Below are 12,897 nucleotides of genomic sequence, written 5' to 3' on the forward strand. Positions count from 1 at the left end.
TGGACCAGGTACCTGTTCGCCGCATCAAATGCCTATGTTCTTTCAGCTTCGGCGGACTCCAGGCTTTTCTTAAGCTTCGCAATCTCCTCTTGCTCACTGGACTCCTTCGCGGCCCCTAGCCAGGTCTTCTCTATAGACATCCTCATCGCAAGCAAAGCTTGCGAGCAAGAAAGTGATTAGAAATGAACCAGGATGGTTTTAAGAGCAGCTCGCTTACCCTGCTTAGATGCAGCTCGCTTACCTTGCCTAGATGCTGGAAAGACGTGGTCATCAGGTCGTCGCCCGTGTCAGCGAACTCATCATACGATTCCGATAGTCCACACTCAAGTAGAGAATAGACTATTGGTTGCAGATACTCGGGCAGGCTCCCCAGTGAGTCAAGCACTGGTGCGTCCTTTGCGATCGCCTCGCTCACGGGCTCTTTGCCCGACCTCCTTGAGTCCTGTCGCGACCTCAAGGGCTCCTCCTCGGATTCAGTTTCAGACTCGTCAACCTGAACCTGTTTCCTCTTTTTTGACTTTTGAGCCGGAGCCTTTCGCTTTGGGCGAGTCGGTGGTGCCTGAGCGACCTGCTCCGCCCTGGTCGTTCCTTGCACGGGTTGGGGGCGTGAGGGCGTGACAGTTCACGCCGGTTGTGCCGGGATAGGACGAGCAGCTTCAGCCGCCCTCTCCTCCTCGATCGAGGGAAGACAAACGGTGCTCGGCGAGACTGCCCGGACTCTTTTGGAGGCATAACTTCTGCACGAAAGTGCGTTAGTAAACAAAACTATTCAGCGACCAGAAAGAAAGAACTAATATAGCTTACCTTCTTCAAGGGGTTCTAAAGACGCGTTGCTATTGATAAAACCGTACTTCCGCAGGTTCGCGGTAGTCACTAGCTTCCTCGCGTCTCGGCTTTCCTCGGGCAGCACTCCAAAAGATACAAGTCTGTCCGGGTCATCGAGCAAGTCTTGGTTGGTCGTTCTATTGACTGCAAAAGAAGAAACAGGTCGTTATCATAAAGCATGTGAACAGATAATATACCTAACGAAGAAGAACCTACTTGGCGTCTGAAAGTGGCAGTAGCCGTCATAGTAGAAAAAGAAGAATTTGGTCTCGTAGGCTCCCGCGTTGCTGGGATAGCTATGTATCCCCTCGGCAATGGTTGGTCGCCGGGACAAGTAATACGAATCCTTGTCCCTACTCTTTTTGAGATAATAAGCGACGCCGAGCTCCACCACCGTTGGCTCGCCCAAGCCGCTCTCGCAGCACGCAATGTACATCGCGACGGCGATGACATACGCGTTCGGTGTGAGCTGCATCGGTGCGATCCCGAAGTGATCCAGGACCGACCTGATGAAAGGATGGAAGGGAATCATCCCTCCACCCTTGAATATCTCTTCGGAGATCGCAGCAAGACCGTCGACAGGATGTCGCGACGACCTGGTGTGGTCGAGGAACACCTCTGCTCGGACGTTATACTGTCTTTTAATCCTATCAAATTCTTCTCGGGTGAGAACCGAGAAGACTTCAAGGGACGCATCCGCGGGAACTTCCCGCGTGGACGAGCTGGTTCCTTCCTCGGGTCTGGACGTTGACGAATCCATTCGAGTCTGCAACATCGACAGACACGGTCATTTAGGCCTTCGTGTTTTGTCCCGTGCGGCAGCAGGGGACAAATTCCCAAAACCCTAATAGTAACTTGAGCCGCCACCCACGGCTTGAGTCCGGCAACCGTGGCGCGTCTCTGGTGGAACACCGAGAGACTCAATGTCGTTGCCCACCAACCAAACAAATGCAAAAAAAAAAAAAAAAAAGAGAGGAAGAAGAGAATCTTACCTTCTGGGATGAGTAACCGAGGCCGAAACTCGTTTCAGTAGCCTGAGAAGCGCCGATCGGAAAAGAATGGTTTTTGGTTTGCAAAGGCTTGTCACTTGAAGCAAAAGGGATTTTTGTTACCTCATCTGAAAAATGTGAGTTCTTATATGGGCAACGAACCGACGGTTGCAGCCTCTCGGAATCGAAGCGACAGCCTTCTCTCTCCTCCCCGCATTTAATGCGCCATACGTCGCATTAAATACCATAATAAGGGCTGACGTTTCAAATGCGTTGAGCAATCAAAAGCTGTCAATACGACGTCGAGTCAGCACCACGCATTTAATGCACCTGACACATTACAGCGCGAGCAGAGTGCCCGACAGCGCGGATGCAGGTTCATTGAATCTCTCCACAGCATAGGAAGGAACGCCCGACGAATCCAGGTCGTTAAAATGACTATTCTCAGGTCGCTTGGGCAAGAACTGTGCAAGGTCGTGTTCGCCGAAGGTCATGTCCCAAGCTTCTTCTATTCAGGTCGGAACGACCAAAACCTCCAACCGCGGCATGACTTAGTTTCCAAGGTTCGACCCTCAAACCTTACAAACTAGGGGGCTTCTGTTATGACTAAGAAATCAAAGGCTGACGTGGAGTTGCGTGATGAAACGTGGCCTGCTCCCGTCAGAACGGTAAGCGCACGTTAGGCCTGCCAAACGCCCTAGTGCTCCCACGTGTCCGCTAGCCTGCTCCAAATCGCGTGAAATCGGCTTGGAAAATGGGTAATGGGACATAAAATCAGATTAGGTCCTGACAATCACACCAACCCAAGGATTTAGTGATGATTACGGACATACAACTGGGTATAAGAAGAGGAAGACCCCTTCATTAAGGGGATTCGACAATTTTCACAAAAAAACTCTCTCTCTCTCGCTTTTGTGTCTATTTCCCAACCTTTTGTAAGTCAGTCCGCTGTCGCGACCTGACCCACATTATCAATATCAATACAAATCAGTGGACGTAGGACTTGCTACCTGAGCATCCGAACCACTTTAAAAACTCTCATAGCATTTATTTCGCTTTTTATATTCACTTTCACGTGTGCTTTTTGATCAATCAACGCTGCACACGTATCAGTTAGTTGGTGCCCAAAATCAAGCATCAACATAATGACCTCGGGCATTCTCAACCATTTACATACAAAAGAAACGCTATGACACAATGATAAAAACATAGGACTGAAATAATCTACAAACACACTAAAATCATGTTTTCTGAGAACATTTGTCAAGTGCATCTTTTAAACAAATACTTACACAATCAATTTAACTGCAAGTGCAACTTCAACCACTGTAGTCAAAGACATGAATCACTATGACACTATAACTTTGGATACATATATCGACAAACCTAACCTGAGATAAACACAGATTTAATATACTATAGAAATCTAACCCAAAAATTGATTTTTTGCCAAAGATTTTCGCAACATATGAGCAAAGAGCATAAATGTAGCACAACCTCACAACATCCCTATACGGTTCTGGCTAGACGTGGCGGCGTCTGCTAAGTTTTGGAAACCAGGCGTGGTGGTGTCCGGTGAGGAAACTAGGTTCGGGTTGTTTTGGTGAGGCGTGGAGAACAATGGTTTTGGCGTGCAATGGAAGAAATTTTCTGTTTTGGTTTTTGAGGGAACTGACTTGGTAAGATGGTGATTTGGTTGATGATGTGTCAGCTGCCATGTCAATCGGTATGGGAGGGTTAGTGAGAGAATTAGTTGATGTAGCATTACTGTTTACAGAGAGGGTGATTGTGAGAAAAAATTGAGATATGGAAGGTTATTTTGAAATTTTTATTTTAATTTCATATTTAATGTAGTATAAATTATCACTTTACCCTTTAACTGTAACATTAAACGATTTTCTGTTAATTTAATAGTAAGAATCTGAAATTTATGGAACCAGGGGTGAAAACTTGCAATTTCGCCAAACCTTGGGCGGAAACATGTCATTTACTCTATTATTTAAACCAAACTTGAAGGAGTAAATTGTCATTTCCCCTTCTCATTACTAAGAAATTTGTATGATAATCAATTTAGTCTTTCCATCCTTTTGATAAGTTATTAAATAAAACAATCTAGAAATTCACTTAGGTTCTAAAAATTATACTTATCTTTACTTTTTCTTAAATCAGTTATTGTCAAACACTTAATTAATACAAATTTAACACCTCCACAAAAATAGATTATATAAGTAAATGGTTTATTAAATAAGAAGACATCAAATTGAATACATGCACGCTCTCCACATCAAATTGACTTCATTTTAGAATCATTGGACTTTTCAAAGACATGACTGACTTTTACATTATCTATGTTCATCAATGACGTCATAACTTCTGATTGATTTTTCAAAATTTTATTAGTATTTTTTTTTTATAATATTTCAAGTATAATGGAACTTTATTTGATAAATAATCTTCTCCGCATGAAACGTATCAAGTTTGTTAATTAAGAAAAATTATATTTATCTACTCCCATGAAATTGTTTAATATAATTTGATAAATATAATATATATTATAATTATATACAAGATTTGCAATACGTCTTTCTTTATCCACCAAGCAGTGGAATATCATATATTAAATTTTTTGAAGAGATCCTCTTAATAATCATAATTAATTAACATGCTTGTATAGTTTTGCTGATGTGACACTTATAATAAACAATGTTTTAAAACCCGACCAGGGGCCAACCTAGCTAAGCCACCGGCAGCATGGTGTCAGCAAAAAAAAAAAAAAATTGCAGATTTTAATTTTTAACATTGATAATCAAAATTTCCCTGTAACAAATATATTCAAATCTGAAATGAAATTAAAACTACAAGTCTACAACATACCAAGTTATAAAGTAACAACTAAGAAGTAGTTTAAAATTAAATTAAAACAACATAATCAAAATGAAACCAACATCCTACATTTCTATTACATTTCCATTTAATTCAAGTCAAGGTTGACTTTGGACACCAGATCCAGAAGCAAAATTACTTATATCAAGATCATCTTCGTAATTGTCATCATCAGCATAACCAGCATCTACAAAAAATTGCAAGCAAAAATAAAGTTATTAGTTAAATGTTTTGATTGTAAACTAAATGGACTAATGTAATATAAAATTTAACAAACTAAATTAAATAATATAAGTTAAATTAAATAACATAAATGAAAGTTATTAGTTAGAAGTTAGAACCTCCAGCAGCTTCTGTAAAATCATAATAGGTAGGGTGATCACCAGGACCAATAGGAATAGATCCCTCTCCATAAAGTGTTTGTTCCCATTCCTCATAATTAAGGCTAGCATCCTCCTCTTCGTCATCAAACACCCAGAAGTCAGTCTTGTCGATGCTCTCATAATCAATAGGATCGAAACTAGTTTTCTTGTAACTCATCCTGGAAGACCATTTTTAACTATTTAAATTTAGAGCATGACAAATAAAAAGATCAAGGAAAATAAGAATAATGAGAAAATGAGTACAAGTGTACAACGTAATCAACAATGTTTTATACCTGTTTTTCAACCGCAAGTTATAATGAACAAAGACAAGATCATTTAATCGTTGATGCTCCAATCTATTCCTCGTTTTTTAATTTATGCGCTAAAAAACACTCCAATTTCACTCACACCTGAAAGAGGTTGAAGTCTGGCTGAGAATTTTGATTGCAAACTTTTGTAAATTTGGAGTATTATACCCATATGTTCTCCACCATTCATCTAAATGAAAATTAGACACAAGAAAAAACTTTAATTTACAATGTGGAAATCAAACTTAAAACTCACAATTAAATAACTATTACATAATACATACCCGGTTGTGTGGTTTTGCATGTTTGAATTGCAAGTTCCCAAGAAAAGCTCCCCCCGCGGTCTCGAAATATTCTACTCTCCTCCACCAATGCAGTCTTGTTTAATTTAAACGCACTTGCCTTACTCTCAACAACATCAAGAAAACCACATTGAACCTCCGGTTTGGAGCTAAATCCACTATCATACTGGAAAGCTGGATTTAAAAAGTAAGTTGTAACATGAATATCACGGCGTAACATCCTATCCCATCGCAGCTTAATAATGTTTGTATAAGGCTTGTACAATCTCTTCTTATTCTTAAACAACTTCTTGATCCCCAACCTCGTTCTGTACATACCATCATACACATATCCAATGGAAGGTCTCTCATTCGAGTCTACAATTCGTAGCATACGCATCAACGGATCCACAACTTTGGAAACTATACATATTGCATCCCATAATTCGTTGTCTACAATTATGGAAATAACTTCCTTGCCTTTATGACTTTTTGCATACCTAGAATCCATGAAGAATCTATCTGTCACCATGGCTTACAAGTCATGTTTGTGATCCTGTAGACTTCTCAAGGCAATACAAGTTGTAGCAAAACGAGTTTCTCTTGGGCGTACAATTTTCGTCCAACCTTGTTCAAGTGACAAAAGACAAATATACATGTTGGTAAAATTGTTTTCCAGATAATAATTAATATGTTATGACTTATAACTTCACAATAAAATAAGCTAAAGATACATTACCTATCTTTTCCTCAACCATGCTAGCAAAAATGTATGATTATTCACAAACTTTGTCACCTCAGATGCACGTTTTGCAAGAGTGGCTATGTGATTCATCTCAGCCATATCCTTTAACATCAAGTTTATGCAATTTGTTGCACAAGATGACCAAGTTATACTCTTATATTTCTCAGCCAACATTCTTCATGCAACTTTATAATTTGGTCCATTGTCAGTGACAAGATGGACAATGTTATTTGGTCCAACCCATACAACTACTTCCTCAAGTAAGGTGAACAATGTCCCGACATCCTTCACAACATATGAAGCATCCATTGACTTCACAAAGGAAACTCCTTTATGGCAATACACAAGAAACTTAATCAATGACCTTTGGCAAGTATCAATCCAACCATTCGCCATTAACGTACATCCAACGTCTTCCTATGTTTTCCTATAACTATTCACAAGTAGCTGCACTTGCTTTTAGCATCTCTTTTAAATTAACTCGCATAGCATGATAAGTTGGGTGTTTATACCCAAGACCTATTGTAGCTATAGCATCCACCAATGACTGAAGATAAATTGAATTTATTGCATTGATAGGGATGCAAGCATCATAAAAAAACTTTGCAAAGGCCATATCAACTCTCGACATAACATTTTTCCCAACCAAAACACTCTTAATTAAAGGTTGAGATCCAGGAGTAGTCCTTGGAGCAAAGTAGTTACTAATCCCAACTGGTTTATTTCTATTAGTATTAGGGATTGTACGTGGTTTTTTTCTAGCAGAACCACCTTCATTCACAACCATTTCTGATGGATGCAGCTCTTGACAATCTTCACCCAACATGTCACCCTCAAATCCATGAACACTAGCACCATAAGGATGTGTACGCTTACAAGTCTCTATTTTTGGGGTATTCTTTACCCCAATATCATTTAGTGCCTCTTTTATCCGAAATTGAACATAAAAAAGAACCCTAGAACACATTCCAACTTCCCCCTTTACTCTTGCTAGATGGAGTTTCATACGATAAATACCTCCCCCTTTAATCACCTTTGAACGATATATACATGTTAATGTCTTCCTTCCATTTTCATCAATGCCCTCAACAACATGTCCCCATACTATATCACTCCTTCCTCGATAAGATTGTGAGGAAGTACCCATGGGCGAAGACTGTTGCCCAGACCCAGATGATGACATTCTCGATTTTCGTCTATTCCTTGGCAACCAACAACAACAAAGATAAATGTTAGCACTTAACTTATACTCTTTAAGCAATGAATTAAAAAATTGCAAATAAATTTGGGACATTGCATATATGAGAAATAGCACACTACAGTGTGCAAAATTGCAGTATGTGAATTTGCACATTGCAGAGTGCAAATACACACTGCAGAGTGCAAGTACACACTGAATCACAAACTGTAGTGTGCAAAAACAAAGTGTCAAAATGCACACTATAGTCTATTTTTGCACACTACACACAACCAATCAAACTAGCCATTTTTACACACTTCAATTTTCAAACACAACCAATCTTACACCAAACAATCACCTCTTCAATATCAAGTTTCAAGCCCACTTCTTTAATATCAAACAATCTCTATGACTCTATCTCAAACAATCTCACAGCAAAACAAAAATCAAAGTTACAAAGAACAATAACAATAAGAAGTTAACAACAATGAAATACACATACCTTTTGGGAGCTGCCGAAGATTGAAGATCAAAGAAGAAGGAGTTATCAAAACCGAATATGGAAAATTAGAGATTTAGAAGTTGTCCAAGGCCCGAAGATTGAAGATTAGTTGAAGATTTTGATGATTGAAATCGGAATCAAAGAAGCCCAAGATCGTAGAAGCTGATTTCATTTTTGGTAATGGGTTTTTTATTTTTCTTCTCTCTGGTGTTGGGTTTTGTCGAATAAAATTGGGGAAGGGAGAAGAGAAAAGTTGAAATGAAAAGGGTTACTTTTAAGTTTTAATTTTATTATTTTTTTATATTTTAATGTAACTGACCCGGTTTATACCGGTTGGACCGACGGTTCGTCGCAAAAAAACCGGTTCAACTGCGGGTGAACACGGGTCAATTGCTATTTTCGGTTTTTTATATGAACTGACCTGGCTTAGCCACCGGTTCCTGGTCGAACCTGTTCAATTGGCTGGGCCAAGCTAGGTTTTAAAACCATGATAATAAAAGCAATGTCATACTTATCACAAGTTATGACACTTAAAACTTTGTATACTAATTATTATTACAATGCATTTATCATACTAAGGGCATCTCTAACCCACACCATTTTGGTGTAAAAAACACAAAAACACCAAAATGGCGTGGGTTGTTACTCCAACCCAGAGCTAAGCGCCATGCCAAAATGGGGTGGCACTGTAGCGCATTAATTTTTTTTTTTTTAATTTTGTTTTTGTTTTTGTTTTTAATTTTGTTAAGTTAATTTGAGTATTAAATTTTACACCAAATTTGATTATTTGTATTTAATTTAATTTGATTATTATTTATAATAATAAATTCATAATAATGATATAATTCAAAAAATGATGAAAAATTAAAAATAAAACTTTATTCAATGCAAATATTAAACTACAATAACTCAAAATAAAAATTAATACTAATTTAAAAACATTAAATCTAAAAAGCTTGAATGGACAACACATCTTTTTGAGCTTAAATGAATAATATATCTTTTGAAATAAGCTATAAATCTAAAAAGCTTGAATAGATAATACATCTTTTTGAATTAGCCACAAATCTAAAAAGCTTGAATGGACAATACATCTTTTTGAATTAGCTACAAATCTCAAAAGCTTAAATGGACAATACATCTTTTTGAATAAGCCACAAATCTGAAAAGCTTGAATGGACAATACATCTTTTTGAATAAGCCACAAATCTCAAAAGCTTGAGTGGACAATACATCTTTTTGAATAAGCCACAAATCTCAAAAGCTTGAATGGACAATACATCTTTTTGAATAAGTCACAAATCTCAAAAGCTTGAATGGACAATACATCTTTTTGAATTATTATTTTTTTATCTAGAATAGTGTTTTCTTCAACTATAAAAGCTACACCAAATCATTCAACTAATATATCTACAAAGATGAATTTCAATTTTGGAGGTCCATCTCATTTATCATCTTCTAATTCATCATCATTTTCCGACAATGAAATTGATGATGAGGAATTGATGAATGATCTTGAAGCAATTGATGTAGAGCAAGAAGCAATCATTCGCATGAGAGCTAACAACAACCTCCTTCTCCTCATTCACTATCTCAATCAACATAACAACTAGGTGATCCGTAAAGGATCAATTCCTGGTCATAAAGTCATCAATCACAACCGGGAAACTACTGATCGCAATTTGTTCAAAGATTATTTTGCCAAGAATCCACGGTTTAATGATTCCATGTTTCGCCGACGATTTCAAATGTCTCGCAATTTATTCATTCGTATTGTTGATCATGTGAAAGGTCATGATAACTACTTTGTACAACGAAGGGATGGGCTCGGTAGGCTCAGATTGTCTGCTTTTCAAAAAATAACAGCGGTATTCCAAATGTTGGCGTATGGTCTACCGGCAGATGCTACTGATGAGTATATTAAAATAGGCGAGTCTACAACCATTGAAAGTTTGAAGAGATTTTGTCGTGCTGTTGTTGAGGTATTTGCAGAACGATATCTAAGATCGCCTAATGCTAATGATGTTGCAAGGCTACTTCATATAGGTGAACAACGTGGTTTTCCAAGAATGTTGGGTAGTTTAGATTATATGCACTGGAAGTGGAAAAATTGTCCAACAGCTTGGGCAGGACAATATGCTGGTCGTAGTGGATCCCCAACTATTATTCTCGAGGCTATAGCTGATTATGATCTTTGGATATGGCATGCATTTTTTGGTTTGCCAGGTTCCAACAATGACATTAATGTGTTGGAGACATCTCATTTGTTTGTCAACCTAACTCAAGGTATTGCTCCTCCCGCTCATTATAGCATTCAAGGAAAAGATTATAATATGGGTTATTATTTAGCTGATGGTATATACCCAAAGTGGTCTACTCTCGTACAAACTATTCACGATCCACGTGGTCCCAAAAAAAAAATTATTTGCAATGAAACAAGAAAGATGTAGAAAAGATGTGGAACGTGCATTTGGAGTTTTCCAATCGCGATTTGCAATTGTGGCAGGACCGACACATTTTTGGGATAAAAATGTATTATATGATATAATGACTGCGTGTATTATTATGCACAAGATGATAATCGAGGATGATCGTAATGTTGATACATCGATTGAGAATCAGATGGAAGCGCCAACTCCCGAAGTTGAAATTGTTGTAGATGAAAATGTCCGATTTCGAAATTTTCTTGCTCGACATAAACAAATCAAGGATACAAAGGCTCACCATACTCTTCGAAATGCATGAATTGATCATTTGTGGGAAGAACATACTAATTCGGAAAATTAAATTACTATCAATATGGAATTTTACCTTTGTGTTTTTTTTTTTTTTTTTTTTTTTTTTTATATTAGATGTAATGTTTTTCTATATTAAATGTAATGTTTATTTGATTAAATAAATGCTTAATTTTATTAAATTAGTATAATTTTNTTCACCACGAAATCAAGCATTTCTACAATTTTGTCAATTTCTTGACTTAATCTCTTGAATCTTCATCTCTTTAGTCTTCTTTCTGAAAAAACAAAAAAAAAGAAAAGTGTCTTCAAAAACACTTTCCTTCAACCTCAAAACTTCTCAATTCTTCAAATCCAGATCATTTCTAAGTTGAAAAACTTAAAATAATCATTTTTGCTTCAAATACCATTCGGTACTGCAAAGTGGACAAATACAAGAAATTACTATTCATTGAAACTCAAAATGCGTAAGAAGTATTCTAAATCATATTGAAATATGATGCAGAAACACTATAAAAAATATGATTATCAGACAACAATCCTTCCACACTCGGACTGCCTCTGTCCTTATTGTCAAAGGAAAACAACAAACTAAAAGTTAAACAAAATCCTACTACTTAGAGTCGTAACAGCATCATCTTGGGCTGTTTTGGGTTAGAATAAGCTTTTCTTTGAAAGAAAAATCTGCATAAACCCTATGATCTTAGCATGACCAGTTAGATACCTTTTTTTTATGATTATTGTCCATTTGAAATTTGTCAAGGCTTTTTTGATTTTCTGTTCATTTCATATATAACTTTTAACCTTTAATGATACACCCACGTGTATGATTTCCAAGATCAAAAGCTTTTTACCATGTTTGATTACTATGAAAGAAACATGAAGAAGCATATTTTATCACTTGCAGTTGACTTTCAAGGACGTTTTAGTTCGACAGAATGAGAGAAAGTGTCATATTTATATATGGAGTTGGATTTCAAAAAGGTGAGTAATTGATTATTTTGTTACTATATTGCGTAATTCAGTGCATAAATTGCTTACTTTTGTGATAAAAGTTATAGTGTAAAACTGAAATTTATGTCAACTAATGATTTGGACCAATCTCTACTTTTGATCCTTATTCATAAAGCCAATATAAATAGTCTGATTGTAATTCGTGTAAACTGCAATCTTATTGAAACTGGTAGTCTAAAACATCGATATCACAAGGTAAGCACCCACGTACAATAATCTGATGCTTTGGCTCCAAATGATTGGAAATTGGGTGGTGTGCGTTTCTTTAAGTAGTTGAGAAGTAGGCATAATGGTGGTTCTTTTAACAATTTTATGTGTAAGTAAAATGAAGTTGAACATTTATGTAACATAAACTTTGTCCTAATGCTTTAGGAATTCCCTCGTTTATCTTTGTTCACTATTTTCTTTTTTTATTGATGCAGTAAATAGTAAACATTTCCATGGGAGTTATTTGGCAAAGGATTATCCTTGTGAGATAAGTTATTATAAATTTTTCCTACGGTGGATAGTAATAACAACATTTAGTGGTACTTTAAATTAATGATAATGTTTTGTTTTTTAATTTTTAAAGAAGACTTTGGGATTCATAGAGTAAGGACATTTCATTCTCTTAAGAATTTTGTAGACGTTATGTATATATGTTTGATAATAATAATAATCTATTTCAATTAAATTGTTATCTAACAATTGTTGTATATTTTCTTTCATTCTACTATAATTATTTTCCATTTGAAGAAATTAAATAAGGAATTAAAGGAAACATCCAGATGATAAATTAGTAGTTGAGCACTGATATTAATATATAATGATAAAATTTTAAATAGCATCTACTAACCTATAGTAAATATTTGTGAATGCTTCTCCACAGCATTTGGAATCAAATATTAAAAGTTGTAACTGATTTAGTACGACATTTCTTGTAGCATTTATAAAATGTTACAAAAGAATCCCAACTTTTTGCAGCACCCTTCACAACAACATTTTCTTAAAAAACTATAAAAGCCTTTTTACAGCTTTTTTCACCTATTTTAAAATCTCATAATTCTTGTGGTGGGTTTCCGATGTGGCAT

The 12,897-nt window shown here is 36.5% G+C and overlaps 1 protein-coding gene and 1 pseudogene across 1 annotated transcript; one reads left to right on the plus strand and one right to left on the minus strand.

Moving 5' to 3' along the window:
• Nucleotides 1–4,795: 4,795 nt before the first annotated feature.
• On the minus strand, nt 4,796–6,183 carry LOC116141007. The gene is made up of 4 exons (XM_031426572.1): nt 5,655–6,183; nt 5,473–5,560; nt 5,039–5,238; nt 4,796–4,884 (listed from the first exon to the last, which is right to left on the minus strand). The coding sequence occupies exons 1-4, from the start codon at nt 6,181–6,183 to the stop codon at nt 4,796–4,798; spliced, it is 906 nt and encodes a 301-aa protein (XP_031282432.1).
• Nucleotides 6,184–9,496: 3,313 nt separating this feature from the next.
• On the plus strand, nt 9,497–10,823 carry LOC116141008 (annotated as a pseudogene).
• Nucleotides 10,824–12,897: the final 2,074 nt, after the last annotated feature.

This window comes from Pistacia vera, unplaced genomic scaffold, assembly GCF_008641045.1.
Source record: "Pistacia vera cultivar Batoury unplaced genomic scaffold, PisVer_v2 Contig39, whole genome shotgun sequence".
Lineage (NCBI taxonomy): Eukaryota > Viridiplantae > Streptophyta > Magnoliopsida > Sapindales > Anacardiaceae > Pistacia > Pistacia vera.